The sequence below is a fragment of the Silene latifolia genome, chromosome 8 (assembly GCF_048544455.1).
Source record: "Silene latifolia isolate original U9 population chromosome 8, ASM4854445v1, whole genome shotgun sequence".
Lineage (NCBI taxonomy): Eukaryota > Viridiplantae > Streptophyta > Magnoliopsida > Caryophyllales > Caryophyllaceae > Silene > Silene latifolia.
The window spans coordinates 20,409,908-20,423,113 of record NC_133533.1 but is presented as its reverse complement, the minus strand read 5'-3'; the positions used below and the strand labels follow the sequence as shown (position 1 = coordinate 20,423,113).

At 35.9% G+C, this 13,206-nt stretch overlaps 2 protein-coding genes across 3 annotated transcripts; both read right to left on the bottom strand.

Moving 5' to 3' along the window:
- Positions 1 to 200: 200 nt before the first annotated feature.
- LOC141594831 (secreted RxLR effector protein 161-like) lies at positions 201 to 917 on the bottom strand. The gene has a single exon (XM_074414822.1). The coding sequence runs from the start codon at positions 915 to 917 to the stop codon at positions 201 to 203; it is 717 nt and encodes a 238-aa protein (XP_074270923.1).
- A 6,379-nt stretch (positions 918 to 7,296) lies between these two features.
- On the bottom strand, positions 7,297 to 11,191 carry LOC141596563 (bifunctional L-3-cyanoalanine synthase/cysteine synthase, mitochondrial-like). 2 transcript variants are annotated; one of them, XM_074416768.1, is made up of 10 exons: positions 10,928 to 11,190; positions 10,186 to 10,295; positions 9,761 to 9,818; positions 9,395 to 9,658; positions 8,825 to 8,962; positions 8,702 to 8,753; positions 8,418 to 8,497; positions 8,266 to 8,325; positions 7,699 to 7,779; positions 7,297 to 7,594 (listed from the first exon to the last, which is right to left on the bottom strand). In XM_074416768.1, the coding sequence occupies exons 1-10, from the start codon at positions 11,114 to 11,116 to the stop codon at positions 7,496 to 7,498; spliced, it is 1,131 nt and encodes a 376-aa protein (XP_074272869.1). In that variant the 5' UTR covers positions 11,117 to 11,190; the 3' UTR covers positions 7,297 to 7,495. The 2 variants fall into 2 exon arrangements, with proteins under 2 accessions (XP_074272869.1, XP_074272870.1); XM_074416769.1 differs by lacking the exon at positions 8,825 to 8,962 and having other exon boundaries at positions 10,928 to 11,191.
- Positions 11,192 to 13,206: the final 2,015 nt, after the last annotated feature.

Genomic DNA, 13,206 nt, shown 5'->3' with positions numbered 1-13,206 from the left:
CATTTACTAATCGACATGATTCCTTCCATGTATCACAAATCAATTCCAAATCTAGGTAAAACTTTAATTTGAGAAGAACATTAATTCTCACAATTAGTCACATGTAATCTAATAACTGTAATGTATACATATACTATAATGATTAACATGTCTATTATAACAGAAACAATACTATAAGTGAATTCTAGATGTCATATTTATTACAAACATATTAACTTTATAATAACAAGGCCTTTGATACAACACCCATGCGTTCTACGTACATGGCCAATGAACGCCTTGGGTGGTAATCCCTTAGTTAATGGATCTGCCGCCATTTTATCCGTTCTTATATGCTCAAATGACACTCTTTGCTTCTGTACCTCCTCTTTGACCGATAAGAACTTTAATTCCATGTGTTTAGCACCCTTGGAGTATTTATCGTTCTTAGAGAAGAAGACGGCTGCAGAATTGTCACAATAAATTCTCAGCGGCTTGGCAATACTATCGACGATCCCAAGTCTCGAGATAAAGTTTCGCAACCACAATGCATGAATAGTGGCCTCAAAGCATGCCACAAATTCGGCTTCCATAGTAGAAGTAGCAATGACAGACTGCTTCCCACTTTTCCATGATACTGCCCCTTCAGCTAAAAGGAACAAGTAGCCAAATGTTGATTTTCTACTATCAACACATCCGGTATAATCTGAATCTGAATAACCAATCACCTCAAGATGATCGGATCTCCTATAAGTAAGCATGAGCTCCTTAGTGCCTTGTAAGTACCTAAGGACCTTCTTCGCAGCTTTCCAGTGGTCTATCCCGGGATTACTTTGGTACCGACCCAACATTCCAACAGCAAAGCTGATATCTGGTCGAGTACATGTCTGAACATAGTTCAAACTCCCAACCACAGATGCATAGGGAATTCTCTCCATTTATTTTCGTTCCAGTTCATTACGGGGACATTGCATTTTACTAAATTTGTCCCCTTTTTGTATAGGAACTATCCCTGCAGAGCATTCATTCATTCTATATCTCTCTAAAACTTTGTCAATGTAAACTTTCTGAGACAACCCTAACAATCTTTGTGATCTATCACGGAAAATTTCAATTCCGATCACATAGGATGCCTCACCCATATCTTTCATTTCAAAGTTCTTAGATAGATATTTCTTTACATCATGCAACATGCCTAGATCATTCGCAGCTAGCAAAATATCGTCAACATATAAGACTAAAATAACAAATCTGCTCCCACTGATCTTAATGTAGATACACCGATCAACGGTAATCTCTACAAATCCATATGATGTGATGGTATCATTAAACTTTAAATACCATTGTCTAGAAGCTTGTTTTAGTCCATATATCGACTTCCTCAGCCTACACACTTTATCTTCATTACCTGGGGATGCAAATCCCTCAGGTTGGTCCATATATACTTCTTCCTTAAGCTCACCATTTAGAAAAGCGGTATTTACATCCATTTGGTGAAGCTCTAGATCATAATGAGCTACCAAAGCCAAGACAATTCTTAAAGAATCTTTCTTTGACACTGGAGAGAATGTTTCTTTATAGTCAATACCGTCTTTCTGAGTAAAACCTTTGGCAACAAGTCGAGCCTTATACCTTTCAATGTTACCTTTAGAGTCCCTTTTGGTCTTATAGACCCATTTCGACCCAACGGCCTTAGAACCCTCAGGTAACACTACTAGGTCCCATACTTTGTTGTCATCCATAGATTTCATCTCCTCTTTCATGGCAATTAACCACTTTTCAGAATTATCACTTTCCATGGCCTTACGGAATGAGACGGGATCCTCACTAATGCTCAAGTCACATTCAACGTTATATGTCTCGTAGTCATCTGGGATGGCTGATCTTCTTTCTCTTATAGATCGCCTTAATTGTTCCTCTGGAACATTGACTACCCTTCTTCGCCTTACAGGTTGCCTTGACTGTTCACGTGACATATTATTCTCCCCTTGAATTGTGACTTGATCATCATTGTTATTGTCATTTTGTGGGTCTTGCACTTCATTTCGTTGTTGTCCCATTATGTCATTTGACTGTGACGACACGATTGGTACAACAATTTCTTGTGCAACTTCAGGAGAAGAAGCTTCAACCTGAATTTCTTTAATGTCCACTTTTCGTGGTTCAATGCTCCCACTAGTTTGACCGTTCTCAATGAATCTAGCATTTCCAGTCTCTACTATTCTCGTACTATGATTAGGACAGTAAAATCTATACCCCTTTGACTTTTCAGGATAGCCAATGAAATAACCACCGACTGTCCTAGGATCTAGCTTCTTTTCATTTGGGTTATACAACCTTACTTGGTGGGCAACCCCAAATTCGAAGATGTCTTAAACTCGGTTTCCTTCCCGTCCACAGTTCATAAGGAGTCTTAGGAACTGCTTTACTAGGAACCCGATTTAAAACATAGGTTGCTGTCTTTAATGCATAAATCCATAGTGAAAGAGGTAAAGAACAATTACTTAACATGCTCCTAACCATTTCCATTAAAGTACGGTTCCCCTTTCAAAGAACACCGTTCTTGCAAGGTGTACCGGGCATTGTATATTGTGCACAAATACCCCTACTTTCAAGTAACTTTGCAAATGGACCAGGACATTGTCCATTTTCAGTAAACCTTCCATAAAACTCACCACCTCTATCCGATCTCACAATTTTCACTTTCTTTTCTAGCTGCCTTTCCACCTCATTTATGAATATCTCAAGGACATCCACGGAATGAGCCTTTTCATGCAACAAATAAGTGAAACCATACCGCGAGAAATCATCTATAAAAGTGATAAAGTACTTTTCACCACTCCAAGATGGAGTGTCAAAAGGTCCACAAATGTCGGTGTGTATAATTTCTAAAAGCCGAGAGCTTCTTGTAGTGATTTCTTTCTTTGTATGTTTAGTCTGCTTACCTTTAATGCAGTCTACACACACATCTAAGTCACTAAAATCCAATTGAGGTAGAATTTCATCTTTTACCAACCTCGTTAACCTTTCTCTGGATATGTGACCTAGCCTTTGATGCCACAAGTAAGCTGATTTTTCATTCGATGCACTACGTTTAATACCTTGACACTCAACATAAAATAGGGAATCGGAAAATTTAATATCAAGATTGAACCTATAAAGTGAATCAATCAAAGTACCACTACCATAAAAGTATTCATTACGGTACATAGAAAATACACCATGTCCAACCTTGAAATTAAAACCTAAATTATCCAATTTACTTAATGATACAAGATTTCTAGCACAATCGGGTACATAGAGACAATCTGTAAGATCTATATGACAACCAGTGTCTAAGATTAATCTGTAAGTCCCAATGCCCTCAATGCGTGCTTTCATCCTGTTTTCCATGGATACAAACTGTTTAGCTCTTCTTATGGGCTGGATCATACGATATCCCTGTTTAATGTGAGAAATATGAGTAGTTGCACCAGAATCTAACCACCAAGTATTACTAGGTACTTCTATAAGATTTGATTCAAAGCAAACAAAACTATAATGTTTACCTTTCTTTTCGCACCATGTCTTCCTTTTAGGACGGTCCTTCTTGAAGTGTCCCGTTTTCTTACAAAAGTGACACTTCTTCTCTTTCTGGATCGCACTTTCAGGTCCCTTAAAGAAAGACTTTCTCTTCTTACCATTCTTACCCTTCTTACTCGGTTTAGCCTTGCTGCTGCTGGCACCATCATGACTTAGGAAATGAACAGTTTGATCTTTCATCTTCTTTAATCTCCCCTTCTCCTGTATAAGCATGGCTTTTAACTCTTGATAGTTCCATTTATCTTTTATGGTGTTATAGTTCACCTGAAACTGGCCAAACTCATAAGGTAGAGAGTTAATGATGAATTGGACCAAAAAAGTATCACTTACGTCCATTCCTAAAGTCTTCAACTTTGTCACCGTTAGACATGTGTGTCACATGATCATGAATCGGTTGAGACCAGTCAAACCTTTTAGTAGTTAGCTCACTCATTAAACTACCAACAATTGACTTATCATTCAAATCCGATTGTGAACACTCCTTTACTTTAAGCATGAATTCCCTTGCTTTCTCTTTTTAGGCATGGAGGGCTTAATGTTATCACCATTGTCATCCTCATGAGGTGTAAACCTTACCGATAGATTTCTCCCTAGCCTTGATAATGACACTTTTCGGAGCTCGAGGTGTAATTTCGGTTGGCACCTCATATGTCGATGACAATGTCCAAAGCCATTATACCCAGTGTATACTGGATCTTTAATGCCCACTCATCATAATTAAGCCCATTAAACTTTACAAAAGAGTCAGCAGATGCAAACATAAATGGAGATGCTGCAAACATTTATACATGTTACCAATTACTGCTTTGAAAAACTATCATACAGATTCAAATAATATTATATAAACTTTTATACATGTATTTAAATGACCTTTGGGCAACAATTAAATACAAGTAGCTATCATTGATGTTAATGTATACTTTAACAATTAATTATAACACACATGAATCAAATAAGAATGATATCTTTGGATATACATACTATTAGACCCAATTTATGAATAATTAATCCTTTTATATCATCAACTATATTTAATGACCCACCTTTGGGCGATCTCCCAAAATATAGATGACAAAAAATAATTGATCAATCTATCTATAATGTCATTTATACATCCCTTTTAATCATGATCAATTAAAAACTTTAATTTCAAATGTTTAAATGCAATATTATAACAAGGCCACTTTGGTGACTAACATGTAATATATATACAAAATAAACATTTAAAGTTAATGGTAAATATATTATCTTAATATGTTAACAATTCATAACATGAATTTACCCATTACTTTAATGTGAGTCATTCTATTGTCTAACTTTATGTGTGTCGGAATAAGTAGAAATATGTTAAACATTTAATCTCCAAAAACACAGCCGAAAAGCAATAGTTACAATACCATTAATGAACATTGATCTGTTATCAAAGTGCAAAATTGATCATTATCATTCTGATCCATATGCAAACAAAAATATAACAGACCATAAGTTCAGCCCAGGGGTGTCTAAGGCCACGGGCAACCACGGGCGGTGGAACCGGGCCTCCGGTTTTGGTCACCGAATTTAAAAGCTTTATTGATGCAATTCAATACAAATTACGACATATAATACACTTGTCATTCATATTTGGGGCCTCATTTTTTATCTGTTGCACCGGGCCTCCGTTTACTTTAAGACGCCCCTGGTTCAGCCCTAATAATTACTTACATGCCAAAACCTTGAAAGCACAAACTTTAATGCATAAATAAATTTTGCAGCGGAAACAAACATTGGCCTGTCATTGCTTAATAATGCATATTAAGGTGCAAAAATTGGTTGTCACAACTCCAGAAAACAAACAAACAAAAAAAAAAAAAAAAAAAAAAACCCAGAAAGCAACTTGGAATTCATACGGATCTGTGTACACCATTATGATATATCTTTACTAATCACTTAAATTCCATAAGCCCGATAGTGTGAACTTGGTCCATTCATATGCAATTATAGAACAATGTTCCATAGAACAGTCTGAATGAACATAATGACAAACAAAAAAGGACGTTATATCCGAACATTACATGCACTGAAACATCTGAATATTGCATGCACTGAAACATCTGAATGTTGCATGCACTAAAACATCTGAATGAACATAATGACAGACAAAAAAAGACGCAGCGGCAAAACCCAGTGAATAAGCATATGATATAATCATATATTCATGATGATAGTAAACCAAGCGGAAGAACATTCACCGACAATTGATAAACATATCAAATAAAAATCAGTGAATCAATTAAACGTATCTTTAATGGGTAAATTAATCAAATTTATAGTTGCTCTGATACCAAATGTAAGATTAACTTTACGATTTCAATAATTAAATCAGTCCCAAGATACAATATAGATTTGAATTAATTCAACCCTAATACAATCAATACACGAAATAAAGGACTAACCTTGGTCAATGTCTTACAGACGCAATCAATTCAATAAGAAGTATAAGACGATTCCTCCTTAACCCTTTTCTTTACTGTTTCTTGATGATGGAGAAGAAACTGCCTTTCACTTTCAATGTATGTTTGTGTATTTTGTCGATGAATCGTTTCTGTGTATTTTCTCTATCATGTAGATCCACTTATTTATATAATGGGCTACGTACCTTTTCGCAAAAACAAACCCGATCGTACCTTTTCATGAAAGACGACTTATTAAGGTAAGGTAAGAGGGAATAATAATTCCCGGACTTTAATTACATTAATCGGATCTATCCATCACGATACCGTTTTTTATATTAAAGTCTCGTAATAATAATGTGAACTTAACTTTTATTAAAACCCGAAACACATAGGCCATACGAATATTATTAATTATTCTAACATGTTTACCTTGTTCAGTGACCGAGGAATTATGTCATTGACAAATAACAAAAGCTTTTGTCTTGATGGAGTAATTTATTGGGTAAATGAAACTCAAATTGATGATTATGCTATTATGTTAACCGTTGTTGCTTTTGATCTGAATAGCGAGACGTTCAGAGATTACGAGCTGGTTGTCGACGATGCTGGGACATTCGGATACTATTTGACACCCTTGAAAGGGTGCCCAACCCTCTTCATTTGGAAGAAGAAAAGCGATGAGATACAACAGTTGACATTGTTTAACCATAAAAATCCGAATGTGGCTTGGAAAACGAGGAAATTTATTGTACATGATTTTCCCAGAATCTTCAATTACGGCAGTCGTTCAACTTGTGTTGCAGGGGGGAGATTCCTGCTACATGGTTTGCTGCCGATTGGAGCTTTGCGTGAAATTTCCGAAGAACTCCCAGATCATGTGTCTTGGTCTTGGTATGTATTGTATGATCTTGAGAAGTTCGCCTTAGAGTAATACTCCGCATATATATCCTCTTATACTGTCTTCATTTGACTTTGATGCTCAACTAAGGTAAAACTTCGATAATTTATTTCTTTGTATCAAGTAAGTCCTAGATATTTCGAATTGGTTCAGGGTCTTTCAGAGAATCAGATCATTAAGTATCATGTTTACTAGTTACTGTAATAGCATTACCTGCACAGTCGCACAGTTGAGACAATTGAATTACCAGCACCGCTGACGACTTCCGAGATTTTAGTTAAAAAACTTTGTTTTTCAACTGGATTGAAGGCATTTCAGAGTATCAGAGCATTAATTGTCAGGTTAACTTTTTTCTGTACTAGTATTACATTCCTATAGAAACATTAAAAACTTCAGTAATGCTGACGGCTTAGATCGAAGATTTTCATTCATAGATGCTCAAATTCATCGCATTTGTGAATTTGAGTTGTGAGTACAAACAACAAAGTAGAAACCACTAGAAAAGGATACAATAAAATTGTGTGACCCGAGTCGATTCTAATAGTAATTTATTTGGATGGTCCAACTTATTATTGCCACAGAAGTACTGCAAATTCTATGATCAATCAACTGAGACTGGTTGCATTTTCTCGGCCTCTTCCCGCAACTCTTGGAACAAGGCTGACGACAGGTATCGCTCTCCAAAACTCGGGTGGATAGTCTATTATGATCAATCAAAGCATATATGTAAAGTTGTAAACCATAACCATTACAGCCAGTAAAAAAATCGGTCATTAAATCAGGATTTTGTAATCTAAGTCTTACCACAATGAGTTTGCCCTTGTTTTCTGGTCTTTGAGCAAGTTCCAGTGCTGCTACTGTGTTCGCTCCTGACGATATCCCAACCTTTATAATTCAAGTGTCAAAACTAACATCAGTTTTCCAGAAACATCAGCTAAATTTAGAACATTTCACGTTACGAATCTGCAATGAATTCTCAAAGTCGGATTATAGGATTTTATCAGTAAGGGACTGCCAAAAATAGATGACATTTTACGATAAGGCCAATAATTGACTGATAGTTGGTTGCAGGGCCGCCTAATAAGGTGTTGATTAGGCTCTCATGGACAGAGCCGGGATCCCTCAAAAATTGGGTCCCTGATTTATACGCGTAAGAAAAGTTGTTTCATTATGGCATAATCATGACAGTTGATAAGACCGGTACTAGATGGACACAGAAATAATCTGGAATAAAGCGTGGCACTGAACGCAGGAGGTCACACTACCTCAGCAAAGTACACTTTTGTGAGTTAATACAATGCAGCTAAGGCTTGCGATATTCGACCAACTAGTGATGTAAATTAAATATGTGTAATAAAATTTAAGTGTTACCATAAGTCCTTCCTTTAGAGCCAGCTGCCTCGCCATTTTTACTGCATCATCACTCTTAACCTGTTACAGTTTTTGCAGAGTTTGAATATTGCCGGGTAAAACATATTTATACCTTGATTCTACTATATTATTGGAAGAGGATAGAAATTTACCTCAAGAACTGCATCCATAACATCCATATCTAAAATATCCGGTTTGAATCCAACGCCATTGCCAGTTATAAGATGAGGCCCTATTTACATCGGAACCAAGGTAAGCAAGTATTCTTTTGTAACTGGCAATGAATGTACTATTATGGGTCGGTCACCTAGAACTACTGTTGAACAGCTTATTCAGGTACATATGACCCCTTTACCTCTACATAACCGAGAGCGTTTGAGGCATTTAGGTAATCTTATTTCGAAAATAAGAAGGTGCAGGTAAATAGTCTACATACCTGGTTTACCTCCATTGAGTACATTGCTTTCAGCTGGTTCAACTCCATAAATCTACACCACCAGTAAATATTTAAGTACAGCAAAAAACGGCAATAAAAATTTATAGTTAATAGAAAATCCACCTTGACATTGGGGTTTTGAGATTTGAGATACTGTCCTACACCAGAAACAGTTCCTCCACTACCGATCCCCATCACAAAGATGTCTACTTTCCCTTGAGTGTCATCCCATATTTCCGGTCCTGTCGTCTCAAAATGCACCTGTTTTCATCCCCATTATGATATACTCCCTCCGTCCCGGTCATTTGTTGTCCTTTTCCATATTGGGGTGTCTCAGTCATTTGTTGTCCTTTCTATTTTAAGAATGAACTTGAAGAGTAATTTGATCATTCTCATTCAATTTGTTCCACTTGTCATTTAGTTATTGGTTCTCTCCTCTTTCCTTGGTCTTTGTGCCAAAATGAAAGGACAACAATTGACCGGGACGGAGGGAGTATGTTAGATTTCATATTTACTTGTTAAATTTCAGAAACAAAGAAACATTGCGCGTTGTCTGACTACGTCATAATATAAGAAGCATAAGCAGTTTAGTAAGCCATATTTTTTTATTCAATCATATTCCTCCGTTACAAACGCACATTACTTACTACTTGTATATCAAACCTCAAAACCGGGTTTCAAGAAGAGAATGACCTGAGTGTTAGCAGGATTAGCAAATTGCTGAAGCATGAAAGCATCAGGAGTAGAATCTAAAAGCTGGTAAGCCTTCTTGACAGTACCTCCCATTCCTTTCTCCGGGTCAGTGAGAATTAATTCGGCACCAAATGCTAACATGGTCACCCTTCTCTCTAAGCTAGTGTATGACGGCATTGTCAATACCATCTTGTATCCTTTCATTGCAGCAATGAAGGCCATGCTTATCCCCATGTTCCCTGATGTTGGCTCTATCAGAACTGTCTGAATTCCGAGAAAATCTCTTGGGTTAGATCAAACTAAAATTTATAGGATTATTAAAAAAACAACATATTAATAAATTTTTTCCCTTATATGAATTCTGACCTTCCCTGGTGTAATAAGTCCTCTTTTCTCGGCATCTTCTATCATTGCTAGAGCTGGTCTGAAGCAGTTATAATTGTGAGTTCTTTTCTGATGCTACAACATTTATGCAAAACATTTGCTTTCAAAGTTTGAAAGAAACATAGTTCAGTACAGTTCATTTGAGTTCAGATCAGTTCAGTTCAGTCCAAAAGAACCGGGCCAGTTAAGTTATTTTCAACACTAGTAGTGTCTAACATGATCTGATACTTAAACCTCATCATCGTAGCCCAAAAACACGACAGTACCATCAAAAATAGCAGTGTCCGACACTAGTACATGCACCCGAGTCCAACTTGTGCATTACACAGACTACACAGTTACTAAGCATAAGCACAGCACAAGTGATTGAAGAAATGAAAGTTATAAACCCGAGATGAGAAACATGCCTGTCTTTGATACTAGCAGTAGGCTGCATCATCTCCTGTTTGACGGCGATGTATGCTCCACATCCTTCACTGATCTTGTTTAAGAAAACCAAGGGAGACTTTCCTATAAGCTGTTGATTGAGATTGTGTGATATCAGTTCACTATTCCAATGGCAATGACATTATTCAGGATTTCAGGGTCTCTGGTTTCGGATAGTAAATGAGTGTGTACCACCAGAGAAGCAATAACTGATTACTAAATCTTACTCCCTCAGTCCCGGTCATTTGTTTACCTATTCCATTAATATGGGTGTGTCATTTATTTGTTTACCTTTCTATATTGAAAATATTTTTGAAGAATAATTTAATCATCGGCATAACCTATGGTTCACTTGTCAGTCAATAATAATACCTACAAATGGTCCCCTTCTATTTCTACCGTCTTTATGCCAAAATCAAAGGTAAACAAATGAAAGGGGACGGAGGGATTATGTTTTTACCAACAAAATAACAACAATATTAACCGTGTTTCTGGGAATTTCCTACTCTTATAGAGATTTTATTGTCAACCAAACAACACTAAGACATTTATAAGACACTTTTATACAAATACTACAGAAGCAATACTTGTGTAAGGCGGGTCTTACATATGCAAGTATATTGTAAAATAGTTGTTTGACAATTAGTTTAACATTAATATATATGGGTATTTCTAACCAAATGACAACATGAAAAACAAGTGAAGAAAGGAAAGGAAACAAACATGGGAAACATGATGTTTGATATTAGTCCCTGGAAAAGCAGATGGAAAATCAGAAAAGCTCCTGAGAGATGGTGCAGCACTGGCAGTAGCACTAGCACTGCTGGAGAAGTATCTCACTGTTTTTGTGATGAATTCAGTTGATGATCTTGATCTTCTCATCATGTTTCTTATTACATTAGTTGCCATCATAGATTTTACCAATGAAGGAAGTAAGCACTCAAAATGAACAAGTTTTTTAAGTCAGTTGTTTGTTTTGGGTAGTGCATGTGTTTGAACTTGTGAGTTTGTTTGGTCTTTATAGTATTTTTTATTCAGGTAAAAAATCCGGTTTAGTTTGGATCTGAGTAAATTGGTTATTTGAGATTCGAGAATCCAGACATTCGAATAGTTTTTAGATGGGTTATGATTGAAGAGTTATATTGAGTCGTTTTGAATTATAATTAGCTCAAGATAATATTGGCTAACCATTAATAGAACGAGTATGGGACAGTTCTTTCATTATTGTCTTACGACTGTTTCCACATTTTCAACATGTTTTGTTTTGTTTTTTTTTTGTTTGTTTGTTTTTTATAATAAACCGAGAGAAGATTCAAGACACAAATCCAGCAATTTTTAATTTAAATTAACAAATTAAATGTAAAGTAAACTTCTTTGTAATCAGATTTTAATTGTGCAACTTGTGTCGATTTTAAGTAGAGTTGGTCCAGACTAATAAAAAGGCTATTTAGATGTATTAAGATGAATTTTGTCGTAGATGTGTTCTTAATTCATCAAATTTTTGATTTACGAGATCATATTTCAATCAGTTCATCTAAATGTTACAGTAATTTATTAGGACCACGAAGTCGATAAAACTCATTATCTGGACGACTAAAACAACCCATTACATGATTGTTTTACCTTTTTTGAGTGTAGTGGGTATACTACATTGCTTTAATTGATTTTACAATTAATAGACGTAGAGTAATTTGGCAAGAAATGCATATAATATGGGAGTGTGGTCTTAACTTTGTTGAGGAGATACTTTAATTAGACAAATAGACCAGATACATGAGACATTGATTAGAGTCAAGGAAAGAGAGCTCAAAAAGTTGGATGTATACAATGTTTGCAGAACCTAGTATTCATTATTCTACTACGTCATGTGGTATGTATGTAGTGTTGCCACTTAGGTTGTCTGCTAGACATCCAGAGATCTAGGATGGTCCAACTACAAGCGTACAACCTTCTAATTCATCAAAGCGTCTTGCTTGTGACGGGCTAATTCCGTCACAAGCTGAAGACCTCTCACAAAAAGGGAGAGGGGATAAGGTGGGTCACCCCTCAGGTACTTCCCCACTCACCTCTCATAAGTATTTTGTGAGAGGAAATGGTATCCGTTACAAGCTTGTGACAGATATCGCCGTCTTCAATGAGATTTTGTACTAATTCATTAGGCTCTGTTTTTTCAGACTTATTTTCTGCTAATTTTAGTTCAATTCAGTTTAATTTCGCTCAACATCATTCAGTTCAGTTCCACCCTCTCCGACCAGCCTTACTTTACACAACAATAGACCCCATATAAGGCTACATTTGACCATCGTGTTGATAACCCCTGGAAAGCATTTATTTCTATCTTTCCAACGAGTCCAAGAACACCTCAAATCGATCTCGTTTGCTATCTCAAACATCAATTGAAAGTTACCCCATTGCAAAATGTTGAATCCTCCGGCCAAAATGTCGTGTTTGACAAAAAAAAAATATTAAAAATTGTTTTCTACAATTTTTTTTTAAAGGTGGTGTTTGAAAAAAAAACTTTTTTATAAAGTTTGTGTTTGACAAAAAACCCTGAAAATTAATAACATTATTATTAATAAGGTTATTTCATGAGAATAATTCATACTAAGGCTCATCTTCTCATATTAATCCAACGTATATTTTAACTGAGAAAAAACCGATATTTGAAATCATTTAACTTTGAGTGAACTCAGGCCATTATTTACCTCTTATTACCGGTTTCTCAATAGGTCATATTTTTTTTTATGTATATTTTCTTCTTCCCATTTATTTCTTCATTCTTCATCCTCTCTTCTAATTCTTCATTCCTTCTTAATCATTATCTCTTATTCTTAGCTTTTCTTTCTAAATCTCTCTTAATTTTCTGGTTCCTCATTTTTCCCTCTCTTTTAATCTCCTGCTACATTTCCCCAACTCTTTGCACAACATCATCATCATATGATTAACATCTTGTTATCAGGCCAGACAATAAACCCACAATTTTTTCCAAAATCAAGCCCGTA

What these genes read in the sequence shown, in the direction of transcription:
- LOC141594831 (XM_074414822.1), bottom strand. Translation starts at nt 917, where the DNA reads ATGGAGAGAATTCCCTATGCATCTGTGGTTGGGAGTTTGAACTATGTT.
- LOC141596563 (XM_074416768.1), bottom strand. Translation starts at nt 11,116, where the DNA reads ATGATGGCAACTAATGTAATAAGAAACATGATGAGAAGATCAAGATCA. An exon ending in CTCAAAACCCCAATGTCAAG is followed by an intron (nt 8,754 to 8,824) that starts GTGGATTTTCTA and finishes CTGGTGGTGTAG; the next exon opens with ATTTATGGAGTTGAACCAGC. An exon ending in ACAAGGGCAAACTCATTGTG is followed by an intron (nt 7,595 to 7,698) that starts GTAAGACTTAGA and finishes TGATCATAATAG; the next exon opens with ACTATCCACCCGAGTTTTGG.